Source organism: Argopecten irradians, chromosome 1 (genome assembly GCF_041381155.1).
Source record: "Argopecten irradians isolate NY chromosome 1, Ai_NY, whole genome shotgun sequence".
NCBI classification, from domain to species: domain Eukaryota; kingdom Metazoa; phylum Mollusca; class Bivalvia; order Pectinida; family Pectinidae; genus Argopecten; species Argopecten irradians.
Window position 1 is genome coordinate 74,135,345 of NC_091134.1, and position 19,468 is coordinate 74,154,812.

The 19,468-nt window shown below is 35.0% G+C and overlaps 1 protein-coding gene across 10 annotated transcripts in view; it reads right to left on the reverse strand.

The window, feature by feature from the left end:
* The window catches only part of LOC138307825 (growth arrest-specific protein 2-like), a 48,616-nt gene that overhangs the window by 13,077 nt on the left and 16,071 nt on the right, over positions 1 to 19,468 (reverse strand). For 4 of the 10 annotated variants that reach the window (XM_069248753.1, XM_069248733.1, XM_069248746.1 and 1 more), the window contains 6 exons: positions 17,444 to 17,565; positions 16,513 to 16,654; positions 9,758 to 9,936; positions 9,193 to 9,273; positions 6,981 to 7,049; positions 2,443 to 2,508 (listed from right to left, as the gene is read on the reverse strand). In XM_069248753.1, the coding sequence (XP_069104854.1) occupies positions 2,443 to 2,508; positions 6,981 to 7,049; positions 9,193 to 9,273; positions 9,758 to 9,936; positions 16,513 to 16,654; positions 17,444 to 17,565 (659 nt within the window). The remainder of the gene's footprint in view (positions 1 to 2,442; positions 2,509 to 6,980; positions 7,050 to 9,192; positions 9,274 to 9,757; positions 9,937 to 16,512; positions 16,655 to 17,443; positions 17,566 to 19,468) is intronic. The other 6 variants (XM_069248762.1, XM_069248768.1, XM_069248777.1 and 3 more) reach the window with 4 other exon arrangements.

Here is a 19,468-nt window from a genome sequence, read left to right on the forward strand (position 1 = left end):
TGTCAGCGATAACGCTGGATATTCAGCTCCCAAAAAAACAAACCACTTGTTGGTAATATTTGAACAATGTAACCGTAAACGATACATACTTTTCATCAGTTTAAATCTGTATCTGTAGACGTAGACAATCTGCGATCGGGGGGTAGACAATCTGACAGTTCGATTGTGACCTAATTTTACGAACAGAATGTAAATATTTTCAGCAGCAGTTTCGTAAAAGCAACCGACTCTATTTATAATTAAAAAAAACATGTTTAGTTACGAAATATAACAAAGGACTAATAGTTAACTAGATTTTCTGTGGTTTACTGCCGGTAAGTAATTACGGACGTCGTTGTAGATTCTAGGCATCGATCAGCGGTGCTGTTTTGGGGCTTTGATTACACGCATGGCTTCTGTTACAAATAAATGCTCACGATAATAGAGAATTCATCTTTCAGGTAAATCAGCAAAATGTGTTTTTTTCCTACAAATTTTCTGCTTTACGTCGCTTATGTCAGATATGTATCAGTACTGAAACTGATTTTTAAATACCGATTTCAATTCGGATAGTTCGAACGCACGTTTTTTCTGAAGCTTATTTTTTGAGGAAATGGGCGTGTTTATAGAAATGCGTCGACCAATGAAAACAAGCGCTGCATTCCCAGAATAAATTAACCACACTCGTGTGTAAAGATGTACAGGTAACTAGTTCATCCACATATCGAGGAAGTAATGCAGCCGTGCCTTTCGAAGTAATTCCGCGTCGACAGTAACTGTCGTGATGTTTCCTATTAGAAATTGAAAGCTTCAACAATTTGATTCCTTTAAATCAAGCTTTTCGAAATGATGCTTAAAAATAGATTTGAGACTCCAATGGTTCTGCCTAAAAGGTCTAACAAAGCAGACATAAGCACAGGGGGCCAACTCAATGGAAATCGACGTTGTCATACATTTTTTTGTATTTGGAGGATGGACTGATGAGTATATATGACAGACCTTTGGATATTTTCCAAAAAATACGAGATTTGAAAAATTATTTAAAAATCGGGATATTTACTATAAAACAGAGAAAGGGACGACAGTCGCCATATTGGATTTTTTACCCCCACCTCGATTAAAGTTATTTTTTTCACAATAGTATACCTTTTTTCCTAGAGTCATAGTCACGCATCAGTCCTCCGATAATCCATAATCACATACATACCATGCAAAAGCATATAAACGATGTCTATATATTCAAACGCAATATTTTAATCCAAAATTACCGGCGCTTTCTGACTTGTGACATCGAAAGCAACGTTCTAGTGAAGAGCGATTAGAGTGACTTCCCCTGCAATGTAATTCAATGGGTTTAGTCAGAGGTATCCCGATACGTATTAATATTCAAATTTTTCGCGAAAACAAACGTATCGGAATATCTCTGATTAAACCCATTGAATTAGACTGCAGGGGAAGTCACTCTAGTCGCTCTTTACTAGGACGTTGCTTTCGATGTCAAAAGTCAGAAAGCGCCGGTAATTTTGGATTAAAATATTGCGTTTGACTATATAGACATCGTTTATATGCTTTTGCATGGTATGTGTGTGATTATGGATTATCGGAGGACTGATGCGTGACTATGACTCTAGGAAAAAAAGGTATACTATTGTGAAAAAATGAACTTTAATCGAGGTGGGGGTAAAAAATCCAATATGGCGACTGTCGTCCCTTTCTCTGTTTTATAGTAAATATCCCGATTTTCTAATAATTTTTCAAATCTCATTTAAAAAAAAAAAAAAAAATCACATGACTGTAATATATACTCATCAGTCCATCCACCAAATACAAAAATGAATGACAACATCCATTTTCATTGAGTTGGCCCCCTGTGGACATAAGGGAATAAAACACAACTTGAGATTGGTTTCACAGCCTAAAATGATGACAAAAGGCATGGTTAATAATAGGAACTACTATCCTTTGAAGCTAATTAAATTAAAGTCAAATATAACGATGTGTCACTAAGGGGTTTACTTATATATCTACTGGTGAGGAACGTCTAACAGGGAAAAAGAGGTTATGTATATTGTAAACATTCGTGACAAGCGTATTACCCAATAATTTTAGATCAAGATCCTCATTATATTCCAAATGATAATAAGATGCATTTTCAAAAACATAATAAACATGGTATATTTTAATGTTTTATCCTTAACCTGTACTGGTATATTACATCTGTATGACTTATAAGAATTGTGAATCTGGATATTACAGTAGGTTCGCATTCATCATCTAAAATTCATTCTACAAACAGTTAGTGATGAATGAAAAATGGATTCTAATTAACAAATTTTGTCAATGCATGGTGTTGGCAAAAAAAAACAAAAAGAAAATGATGACATGATCGTAAGTTCGATGTTTGGTAGGCATCACGTGTTACCATGGATACTGTCGTTAGTGGAGGATATTGGGATAGCTTACCTCCTCGTGAAATATCCACCTATCAAGGTTAGGTATCAGGCCTTTGTCATGTTTTATCTTCTGGAACTTTAACAATTGTCACAGGTTTCATAACATTAAATTATGTACCTAATAATAAATATCTACTTCATACTATTTAACAAATTGTCACAGGTTTCATAACATTAAATTATGTACCTAATAATAAATATCTACTTCATACTATTTAACAAATTGTCACAGGTTTCATAACATTAAATTTTGTTCCTACAAATACCTACTTCATACTATTTAACAAATTGTCACAGGTTTCATAACATTAAATTTTGTTCCTACAAATATCTACTTCATATTATCTAACAAATTGTCACAGGTTTCATAACATTAAATTTTGTTCCTACAAATATCTACTTCATATTATCTAACAAATTATCAAAGGTTTTATCATTAAATATCTAATTCGTACTATCTTCCTGAACTCAGGGAAATAGTCCATATGAGTATATTAACTGCAGTCATATGTACCCGGTATGCTACGTTTTCATTGTTCTCAATACATTCACATTTTCAGCTTTAAATTCTTCTAAAACCAATTTTTAATAGACATGTTCATTATGGCTACAATCCCAATTTTCATTGTACATTTTTGATAGTTAAATAAGTCACCTAATAACAGAAAAGTCTAAAAACTTGCACACACAAACTCAATCTCTTAATATTATATCAGTAATTATTCAGGTTTTAATACTGCTTTTCCAATTTAGGGTAAAAATGAAAGTTAGTTAAACAAATCAACAATTAAAACTTAAAAAAAATAACAAAATGAATTAAGCATTCAATTCAAGTTATTTTTGTTTTTAATATGAAAACCAAAGAAAAATATTATTACCATGCACGTATATCGATGGATATGAGTGTGGGATTTCGATGAAAAAAACATATCACAAAAAGTAATGGTCTCGGTAAATATCATCAATAACTTTGTCTTCCATTTACTCAATGAGAATCACTCCTATCTCTACCGCAATATCTTCCGTATTACCAACACCAGACTAAAATCCCAAAGAGTTTTCTCTGTATTTACAAAATAAATCCCAGACAACTCGCAGTCACAAGCACCCTGCTGTATACTGCAAACGCACTAAATTTAGCGAAGTCAAATTTTAGCGCAAATGCGAAAAAATGTAAATTCTGATTTATTAGAGCGGATATAAATAAGCGTAATTCGTTGGTTCAATAACGGAGATACCCTTTTAAAACATTTAGCACTGTACATGAATTAGCGCTTCAAAGACAGCGCGAAAAGCGATTAAATAAAACCACCGCTAAAATAAGTAGTTAAGTACGTTTACCATATATGGATGTATGCTTTCCAATTTCATGTTCAGTATGTACTTATAAAAGTTTCTTTACCAGTGTCTATATAATGAAAATAACGTCTTCAAAATAATTTTGTTAAATGGAAATGGAACCTAAACTTTTTACCTGCAGTTTTCGATATAATTAAAATTGTTTTTAAATTTATAGTCTACATTTTTTGAATTTGGTTTGAGTTTCCACAGATAGTTCACATCGGCAGATAACCCGCATAAGGTATTTTCTGACGTAAACAATAAATAGCCATTAGGATATACTCAGTAAATTTTCTCCTTTGGTCTAAATACTGTACTATATTTCTTTCCTAGCTCTTACTTCTTAAACCAAATATTTTGATTTATCAATAAAATTAATGTATTATTTTCAATAGGACTCCTTTACATTTTCAAAACGATAAACAAACATTGTTGATTGTTGATTGGGGATAATTATGGAGTCTAATGTGTTAGACATTAGAAAGTAGGACCAAAAATGTCATCATAGGAAAGGAAATAGGTGTAGCATGATGTCTAATTATAGGAAAGGACTTATATATGTGTAGCCTGATGTCTAATAATAGGAAAGGACTTATATATGTGTAGCCTGATGTCTAATTATAGGAAAGGACTTATATATGTGTAGCCTGATGTCTAATTATAGGAAAGGACTTATATATGTGTAGTCTGATGTCTAATAATAAGAAAGGACTTATATATGTGTAGCCTGATGTCTAATAATAGGAAAGGACTTATATATGTGTAGCCTGATGTCTAATAATAGGAAAGGACTTAAATATGTGTAGTCTGATGTCTAATTATAGGAAAGGACTTATATATGTGTAGTCTGATGTCTAATTATGAAGGACTATATATTTACTGAGTCTAGTTATAGGAAGGACTTAAATATGTGTAGCCTGATGTCTAATTATAGGAAAGGACTTATATATGTGTAGCCTGATGTCTATTATAGGAAAGGACTTATATATGTGTAATCTATGTCTATATAGGAAAGACTTATATATGTGTAGCCTGATGTCTATTATAGGAAAGGACTTATATATGTGTAGTCTGATGTCTAATTATAGGAAAGGACTTATATATGTGTAGCCTGATGTCTAATTATAGGAAAGGACTTATATATGTGTAGTCTGATGTCTAATTATAGGAAAGGACTTATATATGTGTAGCCTGATGTCTAATTATAGGAAAGGACTTATATATGTGTAGCCTGATGTCTAGTTATAGGAAAGGACTTAAATATGTGTAGCCTGATGTCTAATTATAGGATAGGACTTATATATGTGTAATCTGATGTCTTATTATAGGAAAGGACTTATATATGTGTAGCCTGATGTCTAAGTTATAGGAAAGGACTTAAATATGTGTAGCTGATGTCTAAATTAGGAAAGGACTTATATATGTGTAGCCTGATGTCTAATTATAGGAAAGGACTTATATATGTGTAGTCTGATGTCTAATTATAGGAAAGGACTTATATATGTGTAGTCTGATGTCTAATTATAGGAAAGGACTTAAATATGTGTAGTTGACTATAGGAAAGGATAATATGTGTAGTCTGATGTCTAATTATAGGAAAGGACTTATATATGTGTAGTCTGATGTCTAATTATAGGAAAGGACTTATATATGTGTAGCCTGATGTCTAATTATAGGAAAGGACTTAAATATGTGTAGTCTGATGTCTAATTATAGGAAAGGACTTATATATGTGTAGCCTGATGTCTAATTATAGGAAAGGACTTAAATATGTGTAGTCTGATGTCTAATTATAGGAAAGGACTTATATATGTGTAGTCTGATGTCTAATTATAGGAAAGGACTTATATATGTGTAGTCTGATGTCTAATTATAGGAAAGGACTTAAATATGTGTAGTCTGATGTCTAATTATAGGAAAGGACTTAAATATGTGTAGTCTGATGTCTAATTATAGGAAAGGACTTAATATGTGTAGTGTGTCTAATATAGGAAAGGACTTATATATGTGTAGTCTGATGTCTAATTATAGGAAAGGACTTATATATGTGTAGTCTGATGTCTAATTATAGGAAAGGACTTATATATGTGTAGCCTGATGTCTAATTATAGGAAAGGACTTAAATATGTGTAGTCTGATGTCTAATTATAGGAAAGGACTTATATATGTGTAGTCTGATGCTAATATAGGAAAGGATTAAATATGTGTATGATGTCTAATTATAGGAAAGGACTTATATATGTGTAGTCTGATGTCTAATTATAGGAAAGGACTTTATATATGTGTAGTCTGATGTCTAATTATAGGAAAGGACTTAAATATGTGTAGCTGATGTCTAATTATAGGAAAGGACTTATATATGTGTAGCCTGATGTCTAATTTATAGGAAAGGACTTATATATGTGTGTAGTCTGATGTCTAATTATAGGAAAGGACTTATATATGTGTAGTCTGATGTCTAATTATAGGAAAGGACTTATATATGTGTAGCTGATGTCTAATTATAGGAAAGGACTTATATATGTGTAGCCTGATGTCTAATTATAGGAAAGGACTTAATATGTGTAGTCTGATGTCTAATTATAGGAAAGGACTTATATATGTGTAGTCTGATGTCTAATTATAGGAAAGGACTTATATATGTGTAGTCTGATGTCTAATTATAGGAAAGGACTTATATATGTGTAGCCTGATGTCTAATTATAGGAAAGGACTTATATATGTGTAGTCTGATGTCTAATTATAGGAAAGGACTTATATATGTGTAGTCTGATGTCTAATTATAGGAAAGGACTTAAATATGTGTAGTCTGATGTCTAATTATAGGAAAGGACTTAAACATGTGTAGTCTGATGTCTAATTATAGGAAAGGACTTAAATATGTGTAGCCTGATGTCTAATTATAGGAAAGGACTTATATATGTGTAGCGTGATGTACAATACATGAATATAGTATCAATAAAATCTTACTGAAATTGAACCATATGATCCTAAAACAGACATATTGCATAGTGTTTCCTACTTGAAAGAAAAATGATCACTAATCATACGATTACACACACATGTATGACGGGAAAGACGAACTTGAAAGTTCACTGGGAATATTTTACTAGGCTGTCAGTCACCACAATGACCTAAATATTATAAATCATTTGTGAACATTAGAATGAAAACAGACGAACCATGACAACTTGGCACATGACCTACCGCCATATCAAAATTCCAAAATTTTGGAATCAGACCACCATCTCGGAAAGACACTTCCTCCATATCGGACTAAAATGGGTAATGAATATGAAAATATGGGTAATGAATATTAAAATATGGTGAAATATCAATTTAAATACCTACAAACATAGCAATACACTGCCATGCATTTCTTGAGCTGGCATTAGTTATTAAAATGTACAAAAATCATGCTCTTCTGCAAAACAAAAACAGCATGCCCTATAAATCTCGTTTACACTTGTCCTTGTGTTCATTTCTTATCTATATTCCTAACAATAACCCTTATAGGTCTCATTATTGCATTCTTACACTTAAATTTATCCACAAAATAAATACACATATTTTGTCTTTAGTTTTAAATAACAGAATGTAAATCTTAAAGAATTATGTTTCACAATATACATGTTCATGATCGAGTACAGAAAAAATGTTGAACTTATCCTCAATTACTGAAACACACCAATAGTAAAAGTAATATAGTAATACCAAGTAATTTACAAACTATAAAAACATCAATAATAAAAGTAATATATGAATACCAAGTAATTTACAAACTATCAAAACATCAATAATAAAAGTAATATAGGAAAATCAAGTAATTTACAAACTATCAAAACATCAATAATAAAAGTAATATATGAATACCAAGTAATTTACAAACTATCAAAACATCAATAATAAAAGTAATTTAGGAATATCAAGTAATTTACAAACTATCAAAACATCAATAATAAAAGTAATATATGAATACCAAGTAATTTACAAACTATCAAAACATCAATAATAAAAGTAATATAGGAATATCAAGTAATTTACAAACTATCAAAACATCAATAATAAAAGTAGTAATTTATACTAAATAGTTTACAAAGCAACCAATTATATAAATGTTGCATTAAAAGGTTTTACTGTACAAACATATTTTTCAAAATAGGTCAGTTCTGACTGAATAGTTTATTCATTTGCTCCAGAATAAATCTCATTCTCATTTTGTTCTTTAAAGTTTGTATTTTTAACAGAACCGTTAATATGTTACTATGCATGATGACATATATGGTATTAAAGATGAGTCAATTAAGGAATACGCAATTAAGAAAAACACACAATATTCAAACTACAAATCGAGTCAAAGTAATGAAGATGATAAACAATGATAAGAATTATTGTCTCATGACTTCCTTAAAGAATAATATCAATATCTCTATTGTTACATTATACCGTTAGAATTGTTATTGCGGTGAGACAGAAACTGTCCCATGACACGTAGTGAAACAGTATAAGTGACATCATATTTCAGATGCGTTTCATGAGATATATTTTCCAATATAGAAAATCCTTCATAGCGAAGTCACATGCTACACATTTAATACAATTTTCTTCTCACATGTTATGGGTTTATCCCAAATGTATATATTAGGAACTCTATTTTTGCTTCTAAAGAATAAATATTGAGTCAGTAATGAAATATCATCTGGCAGTATTCAAATCTCAAACACAAAGATTACCCCTAGACACAAGAATGGATTGTTCCTTTGTATTGACATGGACTAGTTTACAATAATTTTAGGTGGAAAACAAGATTCACACAGCACCCATAACCAAAGCTTGTATTACAATTCAAATCTTTACAGTTAGTTTCCGAATAATCTAGCTCATAAATATTCATCACTTTTTACAACACATGACTCTATCCAATGTTTCCACTAGCTTCTCAGATTGATTTACACTGAACCTGCTGTCAAGTCTGTAGAGTAATACAGAGACATAGGATTTTGAGTATCCCAACTTTGCACAAACGAAACGAAAGAATAATATAATGCTCATATCATGGCAAAGATCATTTTTTGTGAAAGAAATTTGTAAAACTTAATCTGTTATTTAAATCAACCAAGAAATCAAGAAATACATGCATGAAAACAGCTGTATGTACCAATATACATTTGAAATTACAAATGACATTCTAGTTCTACTGAGAACGGTGCCAATCATTTTGAATACGGGCAAGTGTAATCCATTCTTTAATTGATATCATGAGTTAGATGTGCACTTGCTATGTATTCCATCTGTAGACACAAAGTTGGGATAAACATCACATCTGATTATGTATTCTGCTAGTTTGACAAGCGACATTGTAGAAGCCAAGAAGACATTGAACTCTGGTTATGGTGACAAACACTCGGAGCTGACCTACCTCCTCGTCTAGTGACCAGGACTGTGGTGTGGGAGGGGGTTTCTCCTCCTCTAACTCCTCCTCCTCAGTCTCCGTACCGGTCTTATCAAGGGAGACAAATCATCGTCAAATCAACTCACAGACACATACACTCAATAATGCAGAAATCAGTTCACACCATTCAGTAAGTAAATATTCAATAAAGTTTGAGCTGAAATTAAATCTAGGTCAAATTTTGATATTTTAAATCTAATTATATGCATTGTTCGTAGATACACTTATTTATATACCCCTCTGTAATTAGTACTGATTTTGAACGTATTTTTGTTTCAGTTAGCAAAGAGTGGAAATGGACAAAGAGTGAAAAGTGCAATTGAAAAGGAAGAATTTGACTGAAACACTTCTAGAAACTGTATTATTCAGAGAAGGCAACTATTATAATGATAGACACCTGGAATATAAGATTAATAATAAAAGGAAATAAAAAAAACCATCACAACAGATATAACATAAACATTTTGTGATACAACATCTGAAAGGGAAAACTAGAGCTGAACATGGGATCAAACGTTCTTTATAATCTCACCTCATCATCTAAACTGTTTGGCTTCGGCGGCGGAGGGCGGGGGGGAGGTGGTTCTTCCTCCATTCTCTCCATCTCTTTCTCCATCTTGATAAGACTTGGGGGCTCCAGACCAAATTTATAACCTATCCTTGCTAACTCCAGAAGGCAGAGCACCACTGACTTCTCGGCAGTGTGAGACACTTAAAATAAACGAATCAGGACGATGTCAGATAACAATCTATCAGGACGATGTCAGAATACAGAGGTATCAGGACGGTGTCAGATAAAAAACGTATCAGGACGATGTCAGAATACAAACGTATCAGGACGATGTCAGATAACAAACGTATCAGGACGATGTCAGATAACAAACGTATCAGGACGATGTCAGAAAACAAACGTAACAGGACGATGTCAGATAACAAACGTATCAGGACAATGTCAGATAACAAACGTATCAGGACGATGTCAGAAAACAAACGTATCAGGACGATGTCAGAAAACAAACGTATCAGGACGATGTCAGAAAACAAACGTATCAGGACGATGTCAGATAACAAACGTATCAGGACGATGTCAGAAAACAAACGTATCAGGACGATGTCAGAAAACAAAGGTATCAGGACGATGTCAGAAAACAAACGTATCAGGACGATGTCAGAAAACAAACGTATCAGGACGATGTCAGAAAACAAACGTATCAGGACGATGTCAGGCAACAAACGATGTCAGAAAACAAACGTTTCAGGACGATGTCAGATAACAAACGTATCAGGACGATGTCAGAAAACAAAGGTATCAGGACGATGTCAGAAAACAAACGTATCAGGACGATGTCAGAAAACAAACGTATCAGGACGATGTCAGAAAACAAACGTATCAGGACGATGTCAGAAAACAAACGTATCAGGACGATGTCAGAAAACAAACGTATCAGGACGATGTCAGAAAACAAACGTATCAGGACGATGTCAGAAAACAAACGTATCAGGACGATGTCAGAAAACAAACGTATCAGGACGATGTCAGAAAACAAACGTATCAGGACGATGTCAGAAAACAAACGTATCAGGACGATGTCAGATAACAAACGTATCAGGACGATGTCAGAAAACAAACGTATCAGGACGATGTCAGATAACAAACGTATCAGGACGATGTCAGAAAACAAACGTATCAGGACGATGTCAGATAACAAACGATGTAATAACAAACGTATCAGAACGATGTCAGAGAAAACAAACGTATCAGGACGATGTCAGAAAACAAAGGTATCAGGACGATGTCAGAAAACAAACGTATCAGGACGATGTCAGATAACAAACGTATCAGGACGATGTCAGAAAACAAACGTATCAGGACGATGTCAGAATACAGAGGTATCAGGACGATGTCAGAAAACAAACGTATCAGGACGATGTCAAAGGCAACAAACGATGTCAGAAAACAAACGTATCAGGACGATGTCAGAAAACAAACGTATCAGGACGATGTCAGAAAACAAACGTATCAGGACGATGTCAGAAAACAAACGTATCAGGACGATGTCAGAAAACAAACGTATCAGGACGATGTCAGAAAACAAACGTATCAGGACGATGTCAGAAAACAAACGTATCAGGACGATGTCAGAAAACAAACGTATCAGGACGATGTCAGATAACAAACGTATCAGGACGATGTCAGAAAACAAACTATCAGGACGATGTCAGGCAACAAACGATGTCAGAAAACAAACGTATCAGGACGATGTCAGATAACAAACGTATCAGGACGATGTCAGAAAACAAACGTATCAGGACGATGTCAGATAACAAACGTATCAGGACGATGTCAGAAAACAAACGTATCAGGACGATGTCAGAAAACAAACGTATCAGGACGATGTCAGAAAACAAACGTATCAGGACGATGTCAGAAAACAAACGTATCAGGACGATGTCAGAAAACAAACGTATCAGGACGATGTCAGAAAACAAACGTATCAGGACGATGTCAGAAAACAAACGTATCAGGACGATGTCAGAAAACAAACTATCAGGACGATGTCAGACAACAAACGATGTCAGATAACAAACGTATCAGGACGATGTCAGAAAACAAACGTATCAGGACGATGTCAGAAAACAAACGTATCAGGACGATGTCAGAAAACAAACGTATCAGGACGATGTCAGAAAACAAACGTATCAGGACGATGTCAGAAAAAAAACGTATCAGGACGATGTCAGAAAACAAACGTATCAGGACGATGTCAGAAAACAAACGTATCAGGACGATGTCAGAAAACAAACGTATCAGGACGATGTCAGAAAACAAACGTATCAGGACGATGTCAGAAAACAAACGTATCAGGACGATGTCAGAAAACAAACGTATCAGGACGATGTCAGAAAACAAACAAACGTATCATCAGGACGATGTCAGAAAACAAACGTATCAGGACGATGTCAGAAAACAAACGTATCAGGACGATGTCAGAAAACAAACGTATCAGGACGATGTCAGAAAACAAACGTATCAGGACGATGTCAGAAAACAAACTATCAGGACGATGTCAGGCAACAAACGATGTCAGAAAACAAACGTTTCAGGACGATGTCAGATAACAAACGTATCAGGACGATGTCAGATAACAAAGGTATCAGGACGATGTCAGAAAACAAACGTATCAGGACGATGTCAGAAAACAAACGTATCAGGACGATGTCAGAAAACAAACGTATCAGGACGATGTCAGAAAACAAACGTATCAGGACGATGTCAGAAAACAAACGTATCAGGACGATGTCAGAAAAAGTATCAGGACGATGTCAAAACAAAGTATCAGGACGATGTCAGAAAACAAACGTATCAGGACGATGTCAGAAACAAACGTATCAGGACGATGTCAGAAAACAAACGTATCAGGACGATGTCAGATAACAAACGTATCAGGACGATGTCAGAAAACAAACGTATCAGGACGATGTCAGAAAACAAACGTATCAGGACGATGTCAGAAAACAAACGTATCAGGACGATGTCAGAAAACAAACGTATCAGGACGATGTCAGAAAACAAACGTATCAGGACGATGTCAGAAAACAAACGTATCAGGACGATGTCAGAAAACAAACGTATCAGGACGATGTCAGATGTCAGAAAACAAACGTATCAGGACGATGTCAGAAAACAAATATCAGGACGATGTCAGAAAAACAAACGTATCAGGACGATGTCAGAAAACAAACGTATCAGGACGATGTCAGAAAACAAACGTATCAGGACGATGTCAGATAACAAACGTATCAGGACGATGTCAGAAAACAAACGTATCAGGACGATGTCAGAAAACAAACGTATCAGGACGATGTCAGAAAACAAACTATCAGGACGATGTCAGGTATCAGGACGATGTCAGAAAACAAACGTATCAGGACGATGTCAGAAAACAAACGTATCAGGACGATGTCAGAAAACAAACGTATCAGGACGATGTCAGAAAACAAACGTATCAGGACGATGTCAGAAAACAAACGTATCAGGACGATGTCAGAAAACAAACGATATCAGGACGATGTCAGAAAACAAACGTATCAGGACGATGTCAGAAAACAAACGTATCAGGACGATGTCAGAAAACAAACGTATCAGGACGATGTCAGAAAACAAACGTATCAGGACGATGTCAGATAACAAACGTATCAGGACGATGTCAGAAAACAAACGTATCAGGACGATGTCAGAAAACAAACGTATCAGGACGATGTCAGAAAACAAACGTATCAGGACGATGTCAGAAAACAAACGTATCAGGACGATGTCAGATAACAAACGTATCAGGACGATGTCAGAAAACAAAGGTATCAGGACGATGTCAGAAAACAAACGTATCAGGACGATGTCAGAAAACAAACGTATCAGGACGATGTCAGAAAACAAACGTATCAGGACGATGTCAGAAAACAAACGTATCAGGACGATGTCAGAAAACAAACGTATCAGGACGATGTCAGAAAACAAAAGTATCAGGACGATGTCAGATAACAAACGTATCAGGACGATGTCAGAAAACAAACTATCAGGACGATGTCAGGCAACAAACGATGTCAGAAAACAAACGTATCAGGACGATGTCAGATAACAAACGTATCAGGACGATGTCAGAAAACAAACGTATCAGGACGATGTCAGAAAACAAACGTATCAGGACGATGTCAGGCAACAAACGATGTCAGATAACAAACGTATCAGGACGATGTCAGATAACAAACGTATCAGGACGATGTCAGAAAACAAACGTATCAGGACGATGTCAGAAAACAAACGTATCAGGACGATGTCAGAAAACAAAACGTATCAGGACGATGTCAGAAAACAAACGTATCAGGACGATGTCAGATAACAAACGTATCAGGACGATGTCAGAAAACAAACGTATCAGGACGATGTCAGAAAACAAACGTATCAGGACGATGTCAGAAAACAAACGTATCAGGACGATGTCAGATAACAAACGTATCAGGACGATGTCAGAAAACAAACGTATCAGGACGATGTCAGAAAACAAACGTATCAGGACGATGTCAGAAAACAAACGTATCAGGACGATGTCAGAAAACAAACGTATCAGGACGATGTCAGATAACAAACGTATCAGGACGATGTCAGAAAACAAACGTATCAGGACGATGTCAGAAAACAAACGTATCAGGACGATGTCAGAAAACAAACGTATCAGGACGATGTCAGAAAACAAACGTATCAGGACGATGTCAGAAAACAAACGTATCAGGACGATGTCAGAAAAACACAACGTGTATCAGACGATGTCAGACAAAACAAACGTATCAGGACGATGTCAGAAAAACAAACGTATCAGGACGATGTCAGAAAACAAACGTATCAGGACGATGTCAGAAAACAAACGTATCAGGACGATGTCAGAAAACAAACGTATCAGGACGATGTCAGATAACAAACGTATCAGGACGATGTCAGAAAACAAACGTATCAGGACGATGTCAGAAAACAAAGTATCAGGACGATGTCAGAAAACAAACGTATCAGGACGATGTCAGAAAACAAACGTATCAGGACGATGTCAGAAAACAAACGTATCAGGACGATGTCAGAAAACAAACGTATCAGGACGATGTCAGAAAACAAACGTATCAGGACGATGTCAGAATAAAAAAACGTATCAGGACGATGTCAGAAAACAAACGTATCAGGACGATGTCAGAAAACAAACGTATCAGGACGATGTCAGAAAACAAACGTATCAGGACGATGTCAGAAAACAAACGTATCAGGACGATGTCAGAAAACAAAAGTATCAGGACGATGTCAGAAAACAAACGTATCAGGACGATGTCAGAAAACAAAGTATCAGGACGATGTCAGAAAACAAACGTATCAGGACGATGTCAGAAAACAAACGTATCAGGACGATGTCAGAAAACAAACGTATCAGGACGATGTCAGAAAACAAACGTATCAGGACGATGTCAGAAAACAAACGTATCAGGACGATGTCAGAAAACAAACGTATCAGGACGATGTCAGAAAACAAACGTATCAGGACGATGTCAGATAACAAACGTATCAGGACGATGTCAGAAAACAAAAGTATCAGGACGATGTCAGAAAACAAAAGTATCAGGACGATGTCAGAAAACAAACGTATCAGGACGATGTCAGAAAACAAACGTATCAGGACGATGTCAGAAAACAAACGTATCAGGACGATGTCAGAAAACAAACGTATCAGGACGATGTCAGAAAACAAAAGTATCAGGACGATGTCAGAAAACAAACGTATCAGGACGATGTCAAATACAGACATGTCAGAAAATCAGACGTATCAGGACGATGTCAGAAAACAAAGTATCAGGACGATGTCAGAAACAGGTATCAGGACGATGTCAGAAAACAAACGTATCAGGACGATGTCAGATAACAAACGTATCAGGACGATGTCAGAAAACAAACGTATCAGGACGATGTCAGAAACAAACGTATCAGGACGATGTCAGATAACAAACGTATCAGGACGATGTCAGAAACAAACGTATCAGGACGATGTCAGATAACAAAAGTATCAGGACGATGTCAGATAACAAACGTATCAGGACGATGTCAGAAAACAAACGTATCAGGACGATGTCAGAAAACAAACGTATCAGGACGATGTCAGAAAACAAACGTATCAGGACGATGTCAGAAAACAAACGTATCAGGACGATGTCAGAAAACAAACGTATCAGGACGATGTCAGAAAACAAACGTATCAGGACGATGTCAGAAAACAAACGTATCAGGACGATGTCAGAAAACAAACGTATCAGGACGATGTCATAAAACAAACGAATCAGGACGATGTCAGAAAACAAACGTATCAGGACGATGTCTGAAAACAAACGTATCAGGAAGATGTTAGAAAACAAAGGCATCTGGACGATGTCAGAAAACAAACGTATCAGGACGATGTCAGAAACCAAACGAATCGGGATGGTGTCAGAAAACAAACGTACGTTAGAAAACAAAGGCATCTGGACGATGTCAGAAAACAAACATTTCAAGATGATGTCTGAAAACAAACGCATCAGGACGATGTGAGAAAACAAAGTTTTAACGTATCCGGAACATGTGAGAAAACAAAGGTAATAAAACAAAAATAATTGTATCAAAGAAAATAGTAATGCTTTCAAATTCCGAAGAATGCCAGCTATTTCTAGTACAAAGTACATCTTCCTCTGATATTCAATGTCAGACATTTTAACTCCTCTTACCTAGATACTCGGTTTCAAACATCTGATCGTCTGCCATCCCAAATTCTTTACACCATGATAAAAAGTTGGCTGTGTTGTCACGGGCAAACCAGCTCCCGGATGGGGCATTGTTTTTACAGCGAAGTTTGTAGTTGGGAAGAGGCTGAAAAACAGAGTTTGGTCTCCATTATCATTCAGGCATTATACTAGATACTTTCTAAAGCTTCATCTTTCCCTCAATCTGTGACAAAATCAACTATCCAAAAAAGCTACCAATCATACATCTTCCAATCATTAAAAAGTCACAGATTCTTATCTAGATCAAGAACAAATTTTCCGAACTCCATATTTGTTCTGCTATAATTCAAAGATTTACTTTCGTAAACACACGCTATTGTTCTTTTTATTACATATTACCTTTAAATACATACTATATAGATATACTGTATATGATTCTTTTAAATTACTGTTCTATTTTATGTTTTATATTCTAATAATTGCCGAGAAAACTATACATGTACTTATATAGTTAGGGTCACAATGATCTACGAATAGTTTCTACATGTATCTGTAAAATCCAAGATGAGTGGGGGTGGCCTAGTTTCCACAGGAGTATGTAAGATTCACAGTGACCTAGTTTCAAATATAGATTGTATCTAGGTGAGTCATACTAATGTCCTAGTTTCCTAACCTTTCTTTTGTTTTGATTATAAACCGCAGTGACCTATATAACTAGTCCCCTTATCTCTATTATATGTAGCTCTTACAAGTCACAGTGACCTAGTTTTCTTATTTGTACTAATGTTCCAAGAATGAACTGTGTATTATGTCTCCATAATAAGGCAGTGACCTAGTTTCTATTACATATGTTTCCATGATAAGTCACAGTGACTTATTTTCTGTTGCATCTCTTATGTTTCTATGATAAGTCACAGTGACCTAGTTTTCTCACCTCTGTGTAAGACCCGTCCATAACACACTCCTGAGCCTTCCTCTGTATAATCTTGGCCATCTGACACAGGTACACGCCATTGTCCAGCACATCGAGGAAATTCTCAGCATTTACCTCCATACCTGAAATAGAGATCATTGATCATGTTAAGTATAGATTCCGCCTTAATGTCACTGAGTTCGACATTGGTTATAAACAGTATGGAACCTAATGTCTAAATGATATATGGCATTGTAGATATATCTGTGTTAATATGATTTTAAATCTGACTCACTAAAGTCAAAAGGAAATTTAATACATTTGTGCCACTTTCTTGGTTGAGAACAACAACATTATGCTTTTTGGATTATTTTGAATTTCTATTGTTACATTTATTTCATTAACTATACATAATAAAAAACTTGATAATGTATGTTTCTAGTGATGGTGATAAAAATCATGAAATATCTCTTATTTCTGATTGAAGCACTATCTAGCTGTCAACTACATTAACTCACACAACAACCTGATACATAACCAAAGGTATTATAACAATGTAAATAGTCCACAGTTTGGTCATACATCATTCTAACACAAATAAAACTTATTTTTATGACATCCAGGACTCATACTGATGACGTTTCCTCATCTGCAGGCAACACAATTCATTTTAAAATACCTGTAAAATGTCCTTTGGAAAGGTAAGAAATACAAATGTAAAAAAAACCAGAAAACTAGCTCACTAACTACTATACATATTCCTGAATGAAGGTGTCAATTCTACTACATCTAATGCCATGATGTAGTCTTTCATTTGGACAAAAAACGACAGAAAACTAGCTCTCTAACTACAAAACATAATACTAAATAAAGGTGTCAATTCTACTACATCTAATGCCATGATGTAGTCTTTCATTTGGTGGAAGTGAATAAATCCATCAAATGACCTTGGATGATTGATGAGTACGAGAATCAGACCAATTCAGTGTATGTGGATTTTAAAATCTTCAGATAGACTAATTATAACATACCTATAGGTGTTAGGACAGTAATTATCTATCACAATGCCACTCAATGATTTTAATTTCCAAACAAGGAATAGGTCTTTACTTGCATTTTGAGAGAGAAAATAATTAAATATTCTACTTGTTGCTTGTGCTAACATATTCCTAATCAATCAATAGATTCTTTATACCGCAAATGCATTCTAATACCAGGGAAATTTCAAGGCACCAGTCAACAAAAATATACAAGTACCAGACATACAGGTATGATTCTTATTGAACATTCTGGGTGGCATAAAAATGTGGCAAGCAAAACACGTTTTCCACTCATTAACACATGCCTGACATTCTTACCTGGTCCACCTTTGCCTATCTCTGTTCAGATCAACATAAATTGTATTACAGCACAGAAATATAGGTAACATAGGTATAAATGTAACACCTGTACACAGGTATCAATACCACCTTTATATCTATGTCCTATCTAAGTAAATCTAACTAGTCTTTACCACTGAATCATACTGATGTGTTACCATCTTTGGCCAGGCAATTCAGCATGCAGTAGAGTTTAATGGGGATATTCTTAACACTGAAGAAATGTTTCAAAACTCTTTTTGAAATTGTTAGAAAGTCCCACCAGGTACCCAATTTAACTCTATATATTCTGGTCTAGAAATTGAAAAATATTCGCTTTAAAGTCCAATACCAGACAAAAATGGAGGGGAGAAGAATCAGCTTACCAATGAGGACCATCCATAGAATGTTAATGTCAGGAGGGAGATACCAAGAAAAAAGAGGAAAGAAAAGAACCATCTATCTAGTTAACTTAGGCTCCTTGAAATAAATATGGAAGGAGATTATACTAAGCTAACAAACTGTTTATCCAGACAATCAATCAAAAAGGGGGGGGGGGAATCAGTTAGTTACTAGTCTCTTTTCTGGGGGGATAAGGAGGGGGAATCTGTAGCCTGTTTTCTTCAATAAGGGGAATAATTAAGCAAGATGGTAATTTCTCCGGAAAACATTCAGATATGGAAAATCA